This window comes from Microtus pennsylvanicus, chromosome 13 (assembly GCF_037038515.1).
Source record: "Microtus pennsylvanicus isolate mMicPen1 chromosome 13, mMicPen1.hap1, whole genome shotgun sequence".
Classification (NCBI taxonomy): domain Eukaryota; kingdom Metazoa; phylum Chordata; class Mammalia; order Rodentia; family Cricetidae; genus Microtus; species Microtus pennsylvanicus.
The window spans coordinates 40,699,467-40,720,791 of NC_134591.1; the positions used below are offsets into that span (position 1 = coordinate 40,699,467).

Below are 21,325 nucleotides of genomic sequence, written 5' to 3' on the forward strand. Positions count from 1 at the left end.
GGTTCTGTAAGGAGGCAGGTGGAGAAAGCCATGAGCAAGCCGGTAAGCAGCCTCTATGGTTACTTTTGCTAGTAAGTAACCCCTCTGTGGCCTCTGCATCAGCTCCTGCCACCAAGTCCCTGCCATTGTTGAGTTCCTATCCTGACTTCTTTTGATAGTGGACAGTGATGATTAAGTATAAGCCAAATAAGCCCTTTCCTCCCCACCTTGCTTTTGGTTGTGGTGTTTCATCACAGCAGCGATAACCCTAGCTAAGACAGGAAGACCACGTTCAACACAACCACATGCAATGAGCATCTTTGTAACATTACCACATAGAATTCAAGGAATGAGTGAGCTTGAAAGATTCTGTTCCAGCAATGACAGAAAGCTTTCTTTGGCTGTTCCCAGGGCCTGGTGTTGGCTTCTGTTCCATGAGTGGCATTGTGACTGGAAACGGCACATTCTCTGTGAAAGTGCTCAATATGGTTCCCTGTCGTGACACTCCCTGTACCATAACTTGAGTTAGTTTTCCCTCACCTCACTTGCTGCAGCTCAGAAGGGCAGCTCGGGGTCCTCTTGGTGCCTGTCTCGTGGTAGACGCTCAGGGGACTTTGCAGGCTATCCAGTCCATACCCTGTGAAGCAAATCCAAGCAGGAAGACCAAATAGTGAAATGAATTCCCATGTTTGTAAGCTGCTGTCCCGTGGAGAAGGAAGGGAAACCATGTGGCAAGGAGCGGCTGTCAGAGCAGCAGGCAGGGGCTGCTGGCTATTTTTTTCCCTCTGCAGTGACTTCGCTCTGTTTGTGATTGCCTCTGATTTGCTCGCATTCCGCCTCTGCCACTCGGTTTGGTCTCAACTTCATCCAATATTTCTTGTTACCATTTGGGGACCATCTGGACCTCAGCAGTGGTCTCCCCAAGAAGACATAGCATCAAGGGAAGTGACGGACTCTGCTGTGTATCCTGCCCTCCGCTGGAAAAGTGGGCTAAGAGCCTGTCAGCCTGCTGACAGGAGCCAATTTCACATTCCTGTGGCTCCCGTTTGCTCCCTTTGCGAGTCCTGAAGCCATGCCAAATCTTGTTAGGAGGTTTGGAAAACTCCTTGAGTTTTGGCTAATGTGGATGCAGGATAATAGATTTTTAAAAGGAGAAGAAAGGAAGAAAAGGTTAGGAAGAAATAACTGCAGGCTTTTGGAAACCATTCCTGTTTGATTTCTAGTTTTCTCATCTCACTGCCCTGTACAAGTCTGCTTGCTCTATCTGAAGTCATTCAAAACAGCGGAGCCATCTCTGCCTGTTCTTCCAGCCAAAAGAGGGGACAGGAACCTCGGAGTCCTCCTGTTGATGTCACATCTTCTAGCTTCCAACTGAGGTCACAGATTGGATATAGGTCCTAGAAGTCTATGGGAATGTGCGTGCAACACAATTCCTCCTGCAAGGCCACACCTCTTAATAGTGCCACTCCTTTGGGGGGCATTTTCTTTCAAACATTGACAGATCAACAGCTCACAGCAGAACGGCTGAAAGAGCTTCCTGAGAAAGACCCCACTCCGAGTGACCTAAGGACCTCCTGGAAGGGACTCCTTCTGGAGGATTTCCTCACCCACCTCCAGGGCCACTCTGGGTGTTCAACTCTAACACATCCACTCCCATCCTGTAGGCACCCTCAGCCCTGCCCTGCACACACACTAAACTCTTGGGGGCTGAAAAACATTGACACCATCGCACCTGCCAAGCAAAAACTCCTGTTCCCTTCCCCCCTCCTTCTTCCCGCCCTCCTTCTATCCCTCTTTTCTAACTTCTTTCCTTTCCCCTATATCTCTCCCTCCCCCCTTTCTTCCCTCACTCCATCCCCTTGTCTTCATCCCCCCTTTCCCCCTTCTCCTCCTCCCCGTTCCTTTCCTCCTCCTCCATTTCTCCTTTCCTCTCCCGTCCCCTTCCCTTTCCCCCCTCCTTCCCTCCTCTTACATTCTTCCCACTCCCCCTTTCCCTATTTGCTCTTCCCCTGTCCTCTCCTATTTTCCCTTTTTTCCCCCTATAATCTACCTTCTCTCATCGTCCCAGACTCTCAGAAAGGGAACTGGCACACTGTGGTTGTGCTCTGTGCTGTTTGCGCAGCAGTATCTACACTGTTTGCTCCATGCACACCCATCCGGCTGGCAGCCTCAGCCCTGCACACCCACCCGGCTGGCAGCCTCAGCCCTGCACACCCATCCGGCTGGCAGCCTCAGCCCTGCACACCCACCCGGCTGGCAGCCTCAGCCCTGCACACCCATCCTGCTGGCAGCCTCAGCCCTGCACACCCACCCGGCTGGCAGCCTCAGCCCTGCACACCCATCCGGCTGGCAGCCTCAGCCCTGCACACCCATCCTGCTGGCAGCCTCAGCCCTGCACACCCATCCGGCTGGCAGCCTCAGCCCTGCACACCCATCCTAAGGGCACCCTCAGCCCTGCACACCCATCCGGCTGGCAGCCTCAGCCCTGCACACCCATCCTGCTGGCACCCTCAGCACTGTTTCCTCGGTTGCTGGGCAGAGCTTTTCCTGACTGTCTCCTAAGAAGTAGAAAGTGGCCATATCCTCTCTGCTAAAGGTGGTGTGGCGCCCACGCTGCTAGTGTCCCAGTGAGAATTGGTCTTAATTAGTATGTGCCTTGCTTGTTAAATCACGCACCCGGGAAGTAGCATGCGTGAGGGTACCTGCAATCACTAGGTGGCCTTAATACTACCTACCTGTGCACAGTTACAAATCACTTAAGTTAATCCATTTCTCCTGGGCCCTCTAAATGGATAATCGAATTGATTCCTTCGCAGCCGTGGCCTAGGTCCTAGTTTAGACCTAAAAGCCTTGTGCCCCCTTGTATACACACTCCTGACCACCGCAGACAACGAGGACCACACATCTTGGCCCTGCTGAGAGCACAAACCATGTATTAGTTAGTCATCATTGTGTCTCCGGCACCTGCCTAGGTCCTGGCAGGTGGGAAATACGCTGGCAATGTTTGCTAAAGGCATTAATTAATCCATTACCTAATCAATCAAGATGCCTTTGGTTCTCCCAGTAGGATGCTCCCTGATTATTCCTGAAGAGAATTCATTCCCCAGTACAGCAATTTGAAAAGCCAGCAGCACGTCAGAGTCACTGAGGACCCGTGGAAGCCTGGTAAACAAAAAACAGCCCCCCTTTACCCTCTCCTCCAGCAGAATTGGAGATCAGAGGCTGGGGCTCAGGTCTTAGAATTTTGTAAACACCTCCCTACAGGATTGTGTTATACAGCCCAAGATTATATTATAAACCATGTCAAGTTCCTGACTTGTCAGCTATAAATATGATTTCATCGTTTTTGATGTTTGTGCCCACAACCTATCTCACCCACAGTCATTTTTACTGCAAGAGTACCATCAATCTGATCCCCCCCTCTCCCATCCCTCAGTTGTGGAGCCGTCATACCCCTACTATGGGAAAGGAAGCTCCCCAAAGACATCTTATTTCAGTGTCTTTCAGGAGATCGGGGTACAACTATGCTGAAAGAGTGGGAGAATATAGTCCCTTAAATCTCCTCTCAGGATGATCAGGTCCTGGTATACTTGTCCTGTTGAGCTTTTAAGAGCGAAATGCAAAGTAGATAGGTAAAAAAATACCTGAAGGAAAGTCAATAATTGAAGATAATTGCTAAGCCAAGCTGTAACTCAGTATTAAGTGTGAATAAAAGCAAGTGCTGGGTGTGTGGGAATCAAGGGGCCAGAGTCTGGGTCCTCAACATGAGTCTTAGCTGGGAAAGGGAGCATTGCGTAGAAAAACCTCTCCACTAACCAGATAGAGTACACAGGAGGAGTCTGGAGCATTGGCCAAGCCAGAGTCAGACAGCAGAGGACCACAGGTGTCAGAGATAACACCTGGATGAAGATGGTCTGGTGACATTGTCTATGAACAAGGCCAGAAGGAGGAAACAAGCCATGAACAGACTAAAGGTTACTCATTCCAGTCCCAGACACCTTGTAACAATAGTATCTGCACACTATAAAACCCATGTAGATACATTGTTAAAATGAACCAAGAGATAGGAGAAGATGATACTAAATAATGACTCTTGAGTTATTGAACGTCTACATTGTGTGTAATACCAAACAAGGCTACACATCCATCCAAGACTTAGAGAATGGCTCCATATCACTACCTAAAAATTTAGAAAAGAGTCATGTGGCCAAGAGGTGGCATGACCAGCTCCTGGATGTATGTATCTCGATTCCTAGACGTATTCACCTAGATTCCTAGACTGAACTTCTTGTGAATGTACAGAAATCCCCCATCACGCCTCACCTCTGGAACTCCCCAGAGGCCACCTCTTCTGTCACCAGGAAGGTGACAGCCACACGCCTATGCTGGAAGTCCTCCCACGGTTTCATTATGTGGGACATGGTGAGGCTTTTATGAGACTCCACCACGGGCTGTTTTTCAAATTTATTTAATTCATCCATCATGTTCTGAAGCCATTTGCTTTTTTATATTGGACAGATGTAATGAGATTTTGGACACTAAAAAATGTTTTTATTAAAAGTTATGACCCAGAGCTAGTGGGTAGGGGCCCTGCCATAAATCCCCAGGAGTGTGTGAATTTATAAGGGATGTAGCGACATAACCTCAACCTTCCAGGCCACACCACAGATTACATGGAATCCTAGACTATTGCTGCAGCCCCACACACCTGTGGCTAAATTACAATCCTAATAATGACCGGCACTAACAGTAGTGGAAGTGGTATTTCTGTAGCTATTGTTCATTGTGACTTTCCATCTCGTCGTCACCACAGGTGAGTCATGGTGAGACAGACCCTGGTGGAGACAGGTAACAGGATTAGATGGTTGTTCTGAGTGGCAGGGGTCCTGGGTGTGTTGATTCTCCTGTCCCGCCCTACACACTGTGGGTGGAAATGAGGAAAGTGGAATTCAGGATTTCTGTGGACAGAGCGAGGGTGACGTTGGCAAATGAACAGTGTTTTTTTGTTTTGGTTTTTGGTTTTTCGAGACAGGGTTTCTCTGTGGTTTTGGAGCCTGTCCTGGAACTAGCTCTTGTAGACCAGGCTGGTCTCGAACTCACAGAGATCTGCCTGCCTCTGCCTCCCAAGTGCTGGGATGAAAGGCGTGCGCCACCACCGCCCAGCTATGAACAGTGTTTTAAGAGTGGACAACAGCGCCCCCCCATTCCTCCATTGCCAACACTGAACCCTACTCAAACTTAGGAAGCAAAGCCATCTCTCTGTACATGTGCAGTGCCTCAGTTGGAACGCTAGTAGACACAGATCCTATTAACATTAAGCCTCTTGGAAATACTCCAAAGAATAATTAGCTTGTACATATAGACTAAAACAAGTTTATTAAAATATGCATGTGTAGTAGATATTATACATTTTGTATAATACAGATTATAGTCAATAGAATTGAAAGTTAAGAGACTAGTTAGTTTTGGCCAACTGCCAGCCACTTGTTAAGCCACAGATTCATTCATTTCTGTTGGGCAGTGCTATGTATTAGACCCTCGGGAGCTGCGGAGCATTTGGGAATGAATTGCACACACGAGAGAGCTCTCAATAGGGCAGGTGGAACTGAGGTGCTGAGGACTCCAAGAGGAAGAAGTTGCATGGCAGAAGTGGCACTCAGCTGGGCTTTGGAAAGTAGGGAGCACTGAGCTTACTGGGGTGGGAAGAGCTTGCTGAGCAAAGACAACAGCGGGCACAAGAGATGGGCACAAATGGTTGAGGGTGTGTGTGTGTGTGTGTGTGTGTGTGTGTGTGTGTAGTTAGATGTGTGTGTGTGTGTGCATACAGATATGAAAATGCCATAATGGAACCCATTGTTTTGTATACTATTGATAACTAAAACAGTTATCAATAACAAAAGTTGAGTTTGACATCACACGAGGGCACATCTCCCCAGTCAGTGATGACTGTACACTGTAGACACCTTGCTCTTACCCAGCGACAATGCTGCACCTCGCTGAGTGGCGTGCACAACTGCAGGAAGATGGACTTTAGACACGCAGGCATGCTGTCGCTGTATCTCCCCATCAGGCCTGTGCTTTATCATCTGGTTATGTTGGAAACACATCCCGGGGTTTTCACCATACATCAGCATCAGCTCCCGCCTCCTGCGACCACGAGAGTGTAAACCCTAGCTACCGTCATCATTAAACCCATAAATCCATGTCATTTGTGTGTCATTCACTCCATCCTCATTCATCATCCCTTGCACTTGCAGAATAGCCAGCCGCTGGAGGATTTTGAAGAGCGTTTTGCTGCAGCCACGCCGGTAAGACTGAGAGGGCCCTGTCTGTTTAACTGTTTCATGTTGCTGGACCATCACTCATTCCATGCTCATCAATCATGCCTTGTGGTTGCAGAACAGAAGTCTGTCAGAGGACTTTGATGAGCTTCTTGAGGCAACCAAGGTAAGAGCTCCAGGGTCCTGTTAAATTAGAGCCCTTCTCGTTATCCTCATGTGTGCCATCATGTCCTCATCCACCTGCGTAAATGGTGATTGCTCTGCTCTGCACTGCCCCGGTAGGTGCCCAGTGCAGTGTTCACAGGAAAACTAAAGATGCCATGGGGTCCAATATGTACAAACAGGGTGTGTGTGTGTGCATGTGTGTGTGCGTGTTTGTAACATAAGGGGAACTGGAAAGGAGATAGCACCCCTTAGTTTCACTCAGCCAATATTTTAGAGACCTTAAAACACATTCCAGGGGGAGGGGGCATACAGGAAAATCTTTATTTGTGTCCTGACAAAGGTGAGGAGGCAGTGAAGAAAAGAAAGGTGAGCTTGGGAGGAGCTCACACAGAGGCCCAAAGATGAATTTCCTTTCCAATCCCCTGTACCCTGCACTCCTTAATGCTGCATGGTCTGTCTCTGTCTGTTCCATAAAGCATCTTGAAAATGGAGGCAGGAGCATGCTGTCCTTGGGCCTGTGTCCCCGCTCTTGGCTCAGCCATTAATGAATGATAAGAATCCCTATACACTTCCTGAAGGATCCCAGGATCTCCTGCTGCCAAAACATAGGGATTGAGCCTGTGAGAGAATGTGTTGTGGGGGTCAGTCTGTGGCATTTCATCCTACTTCAATTGTGTCACCAAAACTTCCCTTCAGGGAGTTTCTAGGGCTACTTGCTGCAGTCATGTTGAAAAGAAGGGCCAGGGGACTAATTTTGAACCCGCAGTTTCAGTGTCCTATATACCTGAGAAATTACCATTTGTCTATATAAAAGTGGCGGGGCCAGGGCCAGGCCTGATGGAGATATGGAGGGGCTTGACCCAAACCTGTCAACTCCTTGTCTCCATCACTGACCATGGCAGGCTCAGCATCACTCTTCCTACTGTTGGAAAATACCCAGTATCTTCTAAAAGAAACACATCTGCTACACGCGGCTACTACATCTCTGCAGAAGGCCTTTGAAAGGCTTGTGTGGTGGATGGGTCCCTCTTCTATCATAAGCAGACATCTGGAGCTGAAGCCGCAAACAACCTCCCATGGGTGTGCATCCCACAGGTCTCTTGGGAACCGGGGCTTCTGGTGGGAAGATATCGCAGAGCTAACTACCACCATTAAGCAAGGCTGACCAGGGCTTGGTGAAATCAACAGACAGATTGAAAAGGGGGTTGGTTGCTCCGCAGGGCACCGCACCCCGAGCTCCTTTTCCCTGGCTGATCCCAGGCAGGTCACTCACCTCAGCCTCAGTGAACCGCTCTGTGAAGTATAGACTGTGGCGGATGGAGCTGACTTTCCTGGGCTCAGGGAGTGTCAGGCGTGATGATAACATATGGGCGAGCTTATTGTGAGCTGTAAAGTGTTTTACAAATGTGAACTCTTAGCTTTATTCTCTTGAGGCCTTTAACATGATGGATGAGGACAGTATTTTCAGATGGAACATGGTTTATTAGGTTACAAATAAGCGGCTGGGGTTCACATGGGGGAGGGCTGTGAAAATAGATACTGTTCCTGATTCTCAATCATACGTGCTTATTCAGATTATTTTTAATTTTATGGCCCAAGAACCCCCTTTTTCTATAAAATTTAATTAACTCGGGGTTCTATTTAAACAGCAAATCCAATGAAACGAAATAACAGCCTATGCTTTATGCTTCCCCATGTTTTTCTCGTTTAATCCTTGAGTGAAAATCATTTGGCAAGAGGAAGGGCTATATCTCAAGAAAGAAGGTTATTTTAAAAGTTGTGCTTAAGGAGAAAATTAGCCAATAAGTTATCTTTACGATGTTAGTAAAAGTATGCCACAAGTTCAACACATTTGAGATGTAAATTGTGTGACTTAATTATTAACTTCATTTTAATATTTTCCCAGAGCTAGAAATAGTCCTGAGCCATTTTATAAGCACGGAGAGCCAAACTCCAGGAAGCCCAGAAGCTTCGGCTGAATTCATTAAGCAGTTAGTGTTTTATGCAGAAGCGGAAGGGACCAAAGGGTAGCCTTCACCATATCAAGTGTAATGCTGCTGGCATGCCAAAGAAGGCTTGCAGAAGAAAATCGGAGAGTCCAGGTTTAGGAGCACACCCTACACGCCAGAGGCCATCAGCTGCTGGGCTGTCCCGCTGTGAGAGGAAAGCTGTTGGGAGACAGTCAGTAGGGAAGACTCTGGAATGTCCACAAGTGCCCCTCTCCAGCCTTGCTCAGTCCCCTCGCCCACCTCTTCTCCCAGGAGAGGTTCATGCTGGTAGCACCCAACAGCCTCCCCCTTCCCCAAGGTGTTCTTTCTGGCTCGTGGAGTTTCACATGACTTCGGGGTCCTTCCTCGCCTTTGTCACCAGGATTTGGAGACACGCTGTTTCCTTTGGAAAGTGCTGAGTAAATTCTCTGCCCCTGGTAGACTGGGTTCCAGCTGCCCCACAGAGACTATGGTTACCCTTTCTGTCATGTTACCTTGAAGGGATCAGCCATCTGTGGACTGCCATCCCCAACAGAGCATCACTACCTGCAGTTGGGACCTGGCAGTTCTTTTTATGCCCCTAGCATCTAGTTCAGTGTCCAGCATCTTACTCTTCTTCAAGGTTTGTGGGGAGAATGTTGTGTCCTTGGTTAGAAGCAAAACACTTTGTTTTGACATATTCAGAATGGCACACCTTGGGGACTTAACCAGAGTCTAAACACAAAATTCCTTTCTGCCTCATATATACCTCTGCTCATACCTTGCATATAACTTCATAAAATATATTTAGTGTCCCAGAATTTTTTACCATGACCCTTACAGGGAGTCAGGTATAGAATCTTCCACTTCCAACATCATATCAACACTCAAAATGCACGGGACTTGGACTATTGGAGGTTTCATGGTTTCAGGTTAGGGATGATTAATCTATAAAATGTAAGGAGGTATTATCAGCTCCATCATCCAGCTGAGGAAGTCGAGCTTGGAAAGTGACTGAAAAGGATAGGACTCCACAGACACACCCAACTGTGGGACCTTCTCCCGAACTCAGAGCTGGCTCATTCATCAGAAGGAATGATCATTCTGCTTTTGGTATAAATCCGATAGATCCAAGTATGGCCAAGCTAGAACCGAATGCCTGTGGGGAGCAGAGTAGCAGGGCAGTCAACCTCTTCCTGGACCTTCTGTCAGCTGGGTGTTATGCTGGCCTGCATCACGAGGCCTCGCTTAAGATCTGAAGACGAGCGGAAAATCGAGTTTGCTCAGTGGACAGGTTCGCACAAAGTGTGTGATTATATGCTTTGCATAATTACGTCGGGGCATTTGGTTCCTGGCCAAAGAATCCCTACGGTCCCTAAAGCTGAAGTGTATACAGATTAATTTCTAAGTGTATCTTAAAAGGGTTCTTCTGCTCTCTGGCCAAACTCTCTCCCACACCCTGTATGATGGATGGGAAGATGGATGGTCCCGTGTCTGCAGGGATGGAGTTCCTGGGAGTGATTGATAGTGTGTGTACTGGGCTGCTGTTGATGCCCTTCCTGGTATTAAATGAAATGTTTTCTTTTCATCCAACCACGTTTTTATCCCAAAGACAGACTTGGGGAGGAATGCACGTTTGATTGCGTGTTCTCTATATAGAAAATCCAAAATCCTGCCCATCCCGACCGGATGACCTTGGTGTAACCTCTGTAACCTCTATGCAGATCAGTTTCTGTACAGAAAATGTGAATAAGGGTCCCTATCTCTCAGGACTAGGGCTGCAGGAAGCATGGACTGAGAAAGGACCTGGTAGTCATCCCTTGTCATTCTTCAGGTGGGGGGTTTTGGATGGGTGGTTTCCACTCTCAAGAGAAACCAGTCATAGGGCTGCGTTTCTGCCCATAGTTTTCGGCTGCATTTGATGGTAGGTCAGGATGAAGAAGTGCTGTTAGCGCTGCTTGTAACTCATGAGTGCCACTCATCAAACCCAGATAGACAACTAGACAGAGAAGTAGACTGACTCTGGTTCTATCCAGACATGTTGCCTTGGGACCAGGAGGTGCAATAGTGAACGACAGGCCTCACCATTCACATGGTGGTCACAGAGGAAAGAGCGGCTCTTCTTACACTATAATGTTTTAAAACAAGCCCAGCAGCTCACATGATTCTCTCTTGTCTTTTCAGGCTGTGACCCAATTAGAACTTTTTGGAGACATGTCCACCCCTCCTGATATAACCTCTCCCCCTGTAAGTACGCCCTGCCCTCCGAGTCCCACTGCCTGGCCCCTTTTCCCCAACCACACAGTGGCACAGCCTGGGCTTTGGTGAGAGAGCCTGGCTGGTGAATTTCAGCTAAGGCTCCTGAGCCTCAGTCTCCCTTACAGTGAAGGAGAAAGAATTCGGATGAATGGCTCTGGTCTGAGGACTCAGTGACACCATGCACTCAGCAACCACAGGACATTGCGGCATGCCCTTCAGGCTCTAAGAAGAGGGGATGGGAAAGATAGATGGGTTGTGCCTTCCATGAGCGGATAGCTGAGTTGGGAATATGGACAAGAAACTCAACAGGGCAGGAAGCATGAGAGGGCATGTGTCAGCATCTACCTGACCCCCCACCCCCATAGCACCTTGGACAGCTAAGGAAAGGAAGCCTCATCTGCCTCATCTTTCCCTTTCCCTCCTCCCTTCCTGCTTCACTCTGTGGTGGCTTCTCACTGGCTTGCCTTTGAGCCTTGTAAACCACATAGGTGCCTCCCCAAGCTACTCAGGACACTCTGGGTTCACAGCCACAGCTCAGTTACGGCATCTGGGGCACTGTTTGCAAGAGGATGGAGAATGCATGGAGCAGAGAGAGAGAGAGAGGGAGAGGAAGAGAGAGAGGGAATTGAATTAAAATAAAGCAACCTCATAGAACCTCAGTACTGGATACTCTCATTGGCAATCCTGTCCCTGCAGTAGCCACTGAAAGACCAGAATGTCCCCATCAGCTCCCACCCCACCCCCACCCTGCCTGCTCCCCAGAGATGTGGAGAGAGCAGTCAGCTGCAGCTGTACCAGTTAAGGCTGCTGGGGATGGACTGCCCCTCTGGGCACCACACAGTTGTGCAAACAGGCGCAGTGCTATGGTTCCTTGGCGAGGTGCTCCTCCAAGAGAAAGGGCCGTGATCTCACCACCAAGGACAGAGAGCCTGAGACCCCGCAGCCCACAGTTGCCACTGGGGAATCCAGGCACAGCTGCCCGACACCCTGTCTTGTTCCCAGAGAAGCCAGGCCACTCTCCTGAGCCTTTCTCTCCTACGGCAACCTCAGGTAACAGCTGGGGTAGGAAACTGGCAATAAGGTACCCTCCCTTCTTCACCCCTGCATTTGCACAAATGAGCAAACTCAGACCCAGGAAGGACATGTGACGTCTTCGAGGCCATGTGGGGGAAAGAGAACAGCTCTGACTATGTGCAAAAATGCTTAACACAGCAGCTCAGGGCTGCATTTCTGGCCCTGAACCCAAGCGCCATCCGAATGGGTGTTTAGTAATCCTCCGAACAATGCCATTCGTCCCGGAAGCTGATGGTCTAAAAATGGCCCTGTCTAATTGCCGTGGTTTCAGGATTAATTGCTTGCCCCAGTCTGTTCGAGCGGAGGGGGTGGGGACCAACAAGGATATCATAGCATCCAGCCAGCTTACACTTCATAGGCAAAAGCCTATACAGTTAAGAGCTGCTGATATTCCTATTGATAACTCTCACCTTACTCAGCATGCGTCTGACCTTCCTAGAGCTGCAGCTTGGGCCAGATTGGTTCTAGAAGTTCCCAGATACACCGAGGTTCTTAGGTTGTAATCTCAGAAATATTTCCTTCTCTTTTGCAAGGGGGAGGTTCAAGCAAGAGTCTGCACAGCTCCAGAACACTTAGGCCTTCACTCCATCCACTCGCCAAGCTTTCTTTGTTTATTTAGCCAACTGTTTACTGACCACCTAATCAAACCGAGAATACAGTAGGGTCCAAGCGTGTATATTTCAGATTGAATTGACCACTTGCAAGTGGCGAAAGCCGTATATGATGGAATATGTTGGTGGCCTGAAAACCCCCAGAGGTAGTGACTCCAATGGATTTTCATACTGTGCTGAGCATCGACTATATGCCCATGCATGGTGCTTAAGAAGAACTTAATAAAAACAATCGTTTAGACGCATGGTTTCATTTAGTCCCCACTGCAGCTCTGGAGGGAGGGGGTAAGATAGTGCTTCTGTCCCCAGCCCACAGCTGTGAAGCACATAAGTGACTTGGACTGTGTCTGGTTGTCCCTCCCACTCCTCTGCCTATGTGGATGCTAGCACAGCAGGTCTCACGCGTCTGTTCCCTTGCCCCTCTCTGTCTGGCAGACTCCTGCAACCCCAGGTGATGCCTTCCTCCCGTCGTCATCCCAGACGCTTCCGGGGAGTGCAGATGTGTTTGGCTCTGTGTCTTTTGGCACTGCTGCTGTACCCTCAGGTAAGCCCGCCCCTCCTCCCTCCTGCTTCCTGTGGGCCTCACTGGGACAATTCACAGAACCAGCCCCAAATCCTATTAGAACACCTGAGTCTGGTTCTCACCTGTGACTCATCAGGAGATGCGAGGCAGCCGTGTGTCGGTGGGCAGGTGGTCGGAACACAAGGCCGTGGGTACTGATGTCGCCTGGAAAATTTCAGACTCAGGGCTGTTTGAGAAATCACGCATGACGCACATAGACATAGAAATCAGTTCCGTTTCCTCCTGATTACTACAGCCAGAGGCAGGGAAGATGGTGCCCAGGAGAGAGGAGATAGACCTCTTAAGTCCTTCCTGGGCTCAAGGAAAGAGAGGTTCCTCACCCACATGGACAGCCAGGTAGGACAACAGTGAATTGCTAGTGGGTAACTGAGAAGAGAATGTAGTTTTTAGAGAGTCAGAAAGTATCTTTTTTTCATTTTCCAAGTATCCTTTTAACATGTGTCAACTGTATTTACAACAGGGTAAAAATGCTTATGGTCACAGTCCTATAGGTAAGTTACAGATTCTAGGGGTTATTCCTTGTGCCCATGATATCTGCCACTCCAGGTTGCTGGGCCATTCCACTTGGAAAGGGCCACTGATGGGAGAGTCTCGTTCTTTTAACTGGGAGCCTAGAGGAATACTGCATCTCCTTGTACCTACCTTCACTGAGTTGGAGGCTCACTATTTCTTTCTTGGCTTTATTTTTATAAACAGCAAATGAGAGCTTGAATATTTTAGACTACAAATCTGCTTGTGCTTTTTATGTAAATAATTAATTTTAATTATATAGTGTTAGAAGCAAATTCTCGCTACTAAATATAAACCTTGCTGTTATTGTATGTAAATTAAAAATTCATAGGCTGTGCTGGAATACAGCTCCTCCTCTTGAGTCTAAGATCATCACAAACTTCTAGAAGCTGTAAAGTTGGTAGTGACTGGTTCTTGACTGATAGCTTACTTAGTATCTACAGGCAGCCTAGACACGTGTTCATTTCCAAGCTCCCCAGTTGAATTGTTTTAGTTATCTCTGAAATGGCATAGTGATGGTGACTCATTTTCTGAGTATGAAATGGACATTAAAATGGTAAATTAGAGTACGTCATTTAAAATAGGAATAAAAATATCTATGGGGAGTGTGCCTGGGCTTGAACCTTGCCGTCACATACTCACACTTGGTCCCCATCGCTCTGTCTATAAAGGTCAGTAATAACGATGATAGACCCCATACTCACTGATCTTCACGTGTGCTTCCTCTGCAAGTATTCTGAGTGCCCACTATGTGCCAGCTCCTGTCCCAGGTGCTTGGAGTACATCAGTAAACAAGAGGGCTTCCCTCTAGCTGGGGGCTTATAGCGTAGTGTAAATCAGTCGTGCAATGCTTTAGAATATGAGAGGTGTGGGGATGAAAAGATGCATAAGGCAGAGACTGAACAGCAGAATTCCGGCCAAATGGAGTATGGTCAGAAGGCTGTCTTAAGGGCGGCACCAAGAGGGTAAAGGGCCAAGGAAGCAATAGGCTTCTTGGTTAAGGGTGTTCCAGGCAGGAGAAAGAAGTTTGACCCCTCCTGCTTGCATCCTCTTCTCTGTCAAGGACAGGATGGTGCTAGGTATGACTCCATGTCTCCCTTTGCACTCACATTTGATCATAAATGCCCTGGAGACCTTTGTGAGACACAGCACTGCTCTGCTTTATCCCGGCCAGCTTCAAGAGTGTAGTCTCCTCCTACTTAACCAGCTCTGTTTCGAGCTTATCTGTTTTTGTGATGCTGTCCCTTCACATTATTGAAAAATCAGAACAGCCTTCATAGCATCATTCTAAAATTGATTTGCATTAGTATATTTTTGCTCTCTGTCTTTATATAAAATATACCTGAGGCAGTCCTTGGGTGATGACCATGGGAGCCTCTCCCTCTTCACCTGGTGTTTCAATGTCACCAGCTGTTGTGCCTCTGTCCACCGTGCACAGATTTTCTGTGCAGCCAGGAATAGGGAGACAAGGTCAAGAAGGGGCCCAGTCCCACAAAGCATGGCTGCTGCTGAGGACCCCCGAATCTCCTGGCCGGTCTTGAATCCTGGCTTTAAGATTTTGGGGCAGATAATCCGTCAAAGGCAAAATTTCATCTTTGTACCTGCATTGAAAAGCAAGACCTTATGTCGATATCATGAGAACTGAATGAGATAGCTGAGCCCTTTGGAAAATGCTGGTGTATCATAGGCACTCCATGTGGAAAAAGCTGTTATTATTTTAGCATAGCTCTGATTACAGAACTCAAATGCCATGTGCCCTGTCCTACCCCATCTTTGTTTTTTCCTTTATCTTCTTGGAATTTTTTAAATGGATATAGTAAAGTTTAGGTCTTTAATCTTTTGGCTCTTTATGGCAGAGGTAGCCTGGGTGGACTGGAGAACATAGGCTCTGCCACCAACCAGGTGCAGATGACCCAGCCAGATCTCTGCTGAGCCTAGGCACTTAATGGGTGAAAATGAGGGATGGTGATTTGACCTCCCAGAGCTGTGCTGAGAGCCTTGAAAGTGGTGTCTTCTAGAAGACCTTTGTAATGTTGCATAGAGATATGCTCTAAGAAGTGTGTGGATGCTATGTGCTTCTTATCAGGGGCCCATGCTTTGCTGCTCATATAAGTGGCTTGTGCAGGCTGTGCCCTCATGGAAGTAGAATGTTATACATATAGATTAAACAGATAGTAATAATAGCTCCCCAAGGGGCTTAGTACAAGGACCTGCTCCCCCACCAAAAATCGGGGGGACTACTGCTTTGTTCTCTGCATTTCTAGAGATTGAATCAGAGCCAGGCATCCAGCATGGATATTTTTGGGTAAGTGAATGAGTCAGATGGGGCAGTGTGTCTAGGAGGCATCATATTAAGTTCTATACAAATACAGAGACCCTTTGTTTTCAATATGCTTCTTATAGTTCAGTCTGGTTTTGTTTTCCTTTCCTCAGTCGCGGGTAGGGATGTCTCCAGAGCTGGCGGCTTGTTATAAAATGCAATTTTTAACACTTAAAAAAAATAGCCCCTAGCTGCAAGGTGGGGATGCAGCTAGCCAGCAGCAAAGAGGTTTGTATTACTCAAGCTTGGTGACAGAAACAGATGCTCGTTGGCACCTCCTCCTTCCACTGCTGCCCACATTAACAAGTCTGCAGCTAACAAGTTGTTAGGTGACTGCAGTGGCCTCCAGGAAGCTGCTTGCTGAGACCAATGACGCCATAGCCCTGATGCTGAGGTATGCCTTCAGGCATGCGTAAGACCTGTGGCTAGACAGCAGTAGCTCCAGGCTTGGGAAGAACTCAGGTTGCACAGCCCTCCTCCCTCAACAAGGAAGATTGGATAAGATCTGTAAACCCCCCAACATGGTGCCAATTACCCAACTCTGCCTTTTTCTCTTCTGAATATTGTACTGTGGTCTGGAGCAGATGGCTTGAAGCCAGAGAGACATGCTAATCACTCTCACCCCAAAATTGTGCATAGCCCATCTGTTAGCTCCCTGTGGGGGGAAGAAAAGAAACAAAATATGGGACAGGGGCTGCCGTCGGCAGTAGAATCATCAGAGATCACAGTACTTGTGGATCTTACATAACACTCTTAGAAAAAGATGGTTAAGATGTCCGTCCTCTTGATCCATACACCACCCGGTGCTCATGAGCCAAGCCTTCTCTGAGCCTTCTGCACAAGACAGTGAAGTGCCACACAGACTCCTAACTTGAGGCTCAGAATGCTTCTCCTTGGGATTTTTTTCCTTTGTGTTTGTGTGATGACAATATGCATTCAATAGAAACCACACTGTGAATGTTGATCTTTCCCCAGGGAAACAATATGTGGTTCAGTGCTCTCGGTAGATGCTGGGCAGTCACCAGGAGCAGTGGCTCCCAGTCAGCCATGCAATCAGAAGGAAAAAGGGTCACTCCCTCCCCAGGGTACTGGGCCGCTAAGCAGGCTGTTCAGTGGGTTAGGCCGTGCAGTCTCTTGAGTTTACTGTGGGTTTTCTTAGGTTATAGCCCCATCATCAAAGAACAGATGTATTTGTGCTTTAGAATAGCAGTGGGAAGGAGGGTGGTGGCATGGCTGGATAGAAACCTCCAGTTTTTACCCTCTCACTAATGACCCTCACCAGAGTCACTGACGGTCCATGGCTACTTAAGTCGCCACTTGTGAAGCCTAGATCATTCTTTCGATCGCAAATACCGGCAGTGTTGAAACTCACAGATAATAGCATGATGTTCCAACACCATTTTTTAATCAGTAGAATGTCATACTGCTAGTATGGAATTGAAATGAGAAGTGATTTTTAATAAAAGCATGTATTTCAATTTAGGAATACTTAGGCATGACCATACTTTGGGACATGATGAATAATGAGATGATCTGATAATAGAGTCAACAGTAAAAGCTACAGCTGAGAACAGGCGGAGACCAGCCTCCAGCAGACGTGTTTCTGTCTGTGACCACCATTTTCAAAATATCTCTTGAGCATTCCACATAAAATTATATATATATAAAATTTTCCCTTGAGTGTGCAAACTTGTTTCAATTGTAGGGAATCATGGGTATTGATGCTACGCAAAGAAACCGAATTTCTGAGCCATTCAGTCCATCTAGGCTTTACCCATTCGTAGACAGAAGGTGGAATTGTTCGCTATCCTGTGCACTGGTCTCACAAATTATGTCAGCTGTAAACGCTGGTGGTCCCTTAAATACCATGAGACCTGTAGTTACCTTAACTTCCCTGTAGTTACCATAACAACTACAACATCTCGCAAATTTCCTCTTTACTCCTAGGGGGCAATCCCCCTGAGAATAATTTAGGTATGTCAAAGTACATCAGACACGAGTGACCCGCTTGCCGCTGAGTGTGTCAGGAGGTCAAGTCACTGCATTCGTGGGTAACAGATGAAACGGTGAACAGATCTGAACTTTGAACAGTACCCCTCACGCCCGGGGATAATTGGACTTGTCTGTTAGGATGTCTGTTTCATTGTTTAAAAGATATTAACACTGGTTAGATTCACCAGCAAGACGTCCTTGTGCCCTCTCTAAAGCTTCCTCCTGGGGCAGCGTGGCAGGGAGGTCTAGAAATGACCAGACTGGGATTGGTGTTTTGCCCTTGAATCAGTCTATTAAGGGACAGTTAAATCTGGGACTGAAACGAGGTACCCTGTACACCATCACTGTGGGCTCACCAGAGATACTGACATGAACCATGATGTTATCATTGCCACAGCACCTGCCCGTCATCCCTTTAGACGTTGCTAGGATACCCTGAGTCCTCTCCCTTTTTCATTCTGATCTCACTGTGCTGTACCTACAGCTTCATTCCGGCAGCCATTAAAGTGCTTCTTTGGACAAAGCTGGCTTCTCTACCCTTTGCTGTGACTGAGTGGACACTTGTCTCTTAGACTTAGGTGTCCATCTAAGTGGCCCCTATGCCCCTGGAGAAGCATGAGGACCACTGAAAGAATGTAAAGATTTCCAGTTGATTCAGAGTATGCTGCATTCCATGGTAGCCTGGGCCACAGTGACAGTCAGCAAATTACCTTTCCTCCCTGGAGACTCAGTTTTCCTCATCCCTAAATGGACATAACAGTATCTAACATGCAGGGATTGTGTGAGGATGCCCATGCATCCATAGTGCTCCATGTCCCTGTCTATAAGTTGGGCATCCATTATCTTTGATTTCAGCAGGATGATCTGAAGGCTAAATAATTCTATACTCAAGGTGTGGATGACTGTACCTGACTCAGAGTAAAAGTCTCCAGAGGCCAGACTGGTCTAGGACTTGGGTGTAGGACTTGGGGTGACCACATGAGAAAGACATAAGCCTCCTGAGCTCAGGACATCTACCCTCTAGACGCAGGGGACCAGGCCACCCTCTCATCAGAAATAGGGAGGGAAACACAGCTTGGGTTGGGGAATAATAGCATTCTTACCATTGCTGTACTTTCCCAGAGTTCATAGTTCAAGAGCTGGAGTGTCTCAGTGGAAGGCAGCCTTGCCCGGGTCTTCACTTTGCCTCTGCTTGGTCAGCTGAGAAGAGTTTCAGTGGCTGAAGCTAACTTTCATTAAGTTTCCCAGGTGGAAGGCAGCGGGCAGCGTGAAACTGGAATGCTAGAACCATTCAGAGGCTGAGGTGAAAAGTCAGTCCTCTTCCTCGCTGTAAATGGGCAGTACGTAGCTGTCAATCACTCCGCTCCATAGACTTTTCTTGTCCAGGATGCCTGACCCTCCCTCCCTCCCGTTGCAGGTTATGTCGCTATGGGCGCCGTCCTCCCATCCTTCTGGGGCCAGCAGCCCCTCGTTCAACAGCAGATTGCCATGGGTGCTCAGCCGCCCGTTGCTCAGGTGATGCCAGGAGCTCAACCCATTGCGTGGGGCCAGCCAGGCCTCTTTCCTACCACCCAGCAACCCTGGCCAACTGTGGCCGGGCAGTTCCCGCCAGCCGCCTTCATGCCCACACAAACTGTTATGCCTTTACCAGCTGCCATGTTCCAAGGTCCCCTCGCCCCCCTTGCAACGGTCCCAGGCACGAATGACTCTGCCAGGTCAAGTCCACAGAGTGACAAGCCCAGGCAGAAAATGGGGAAGGAAATGTTTAAGGACCATTTCCAGATGGTCCAGCCTCCACCCGTGCCCTCCCGGAAGCCTGACCAGCCCTCCCTGACCTGTACCTCAGAGGCCTTCTCCAGTTACTTCAACAAAGTCGGGGTGGCACAAGACACAGACGACTGTGATGACTTTGACATCTCCCAACTGAATTTGACCCCTGTGACTTCCACCACGCCGTCCACCAACTCACGTGAGTGTCCTTTCATTGGGCTCTAAAACCTGATGGGTGTAACGCCCTTTTCCTGGTAACTAAGCTAGTAGGGTCAGAATCTATCTCACTTGCATCTCAAGCTTGTTAGTACCAGTGTTAACAGTCCCCGTGGCCACCAACTCGGCTAACGGTTACAGTATACACGCACACACACACACACACACACACACACACACACACACACGGGCATGCACACACACGCACGTGCGCACGCGCGCGCACACACACACACACACACACACACACACGGGCATGCACACACACGCACGTGCGCACGTGCGCGCGCACACACGCGCGCGCACACACACACACACACACACACACACGGGCATGCACACACACGCACGTGCGCACACACGCGCGCACACACACACACACACACACACACGGGCATGCACACACACGCATGTGCGCACACGCGCACACACACACACACACACACACACACACACGGGCATGCACACACACGTACGTGCGCACACGCGCACACACATACACACATACACACACACACACATACCTCATTCTCTAGCCCTCTTCCTACATAACACTGAGACCAAGTTGCCCCAGATCTACGTGACAGATAATGACAATATGAATACATGTCTGGCATTTGTCCACAACATCACTGTGCTTCTTAAGGTTTCGTTGATATGCTCATTTGTGATTCGTGTATGTATTAGCCTATGGCAAACAAATTTTTAGCATGGCTTATTAAATTGAAAATAAATGTAATGTTTTGAAAGTAGAAACAAGGGGCCAGAAAGATCTCAGAAAGTGAGGGTGTTGGCCACGAAACCTGAAGACCTGAGTTCAGTGTCCAGAACGCATGGTGGAAGGAGAGGTCTGATTCCCAAAAGTTATTTTCTGGTCTACACACGCGTGAGTTCACACACGCACGCGCACACACACTGAATTAGTTAATTAATTAAATCTAAAAACAAGGCTTACTAATTAGAAAGGAAATTAAGATCAGGGGAGTTCTAAGGCAGCGTTTATAACCATGAGGTCATCTCGGGGCCTGATGATTGACACCAAGTTGAATGAGATGAGAGTGGACAGACAGCCCCAGCTGGGAACATGGAGGGCTCTTTATTCCTATTGACTATGTGCTTTGGAGTAATAGTTTTACCTCCAGGGGCCCTGTGGTTCTTAACACTCTAAAGCCAGCCATTTAAAGGCATCGCAACATGAAAGAATCTCCGTCATGTTGATCCTAGTCAGGGGACTGTTGCAGGCTCCAGCGGTACAAGCTGTGTCTTAGGACAGAGCAAATCATAGCTCTGAGTCTCTGGACCCCTTGGGGGAGCAGCACCTTCCTTCTGGCCTGAGCATTTGGGGCCTCTGCTTCCACTTATTTTTCCCATTGCAAACACCAAAAATAGAAAGCCTGTTGACGAATCGGAATCCAGATACACTTGAGCACACGAGGGCTTGTCAGACAATCGGAAAAAAGCGTTCCAGTGACTCAGCCTGGGCCTTGACAATTGATAAGGGAAAAGTAAAGGCTCATGGTACAATGATTTTGGCGTTTTCATTACTGTCACCGGTGATATGGATCACTGGATGGCCAATACCATGAATTGTCAAAAAA

At 48.1% G+C, this 21,325-nt stretch overlaps 1 protein-coding gene across 9 annotated transcripts in view; it reads left to right on the forward strand.

Moving 5' to 3' along the window:
- Positions 1 to 21,325, forward strand: part of Dab1 (DAB adaptor protein 1) — a 1,119,830-nt gene that overhangs the window by 1,081,987 nt on the left and 16,518 nt on the right. For 7 of the 9 annotated variants that reach the window (XM_075945176.1, XM_075945172.1, XM_075945177.1 and 4 more), the window contains 3 exons: positions 10,577 to 10,639; positions 12,772 to 12,880; positions 19,159 to 19,710. In XM_075945176.1, coding sequence (XP_075801291.1) covers positions 10,577 to 10,639; positions 12,772 to 12,880; positions 19,159 to 19,710 — 724 coding nt within the window. Of the gene's footprint in view, positions 1 to 6,236; positions 6,288 to 6,378; positions 6,427 to 10,576; positions 10,640 to 12,771; positions 12,881 to 19,158; positions 19,711 to 21,325 lie in introns of all 9 variants that reach the window. The other 2 variants (XM_075945179.1, XM_075945180.1) reach the window with 1 other exon arrangement.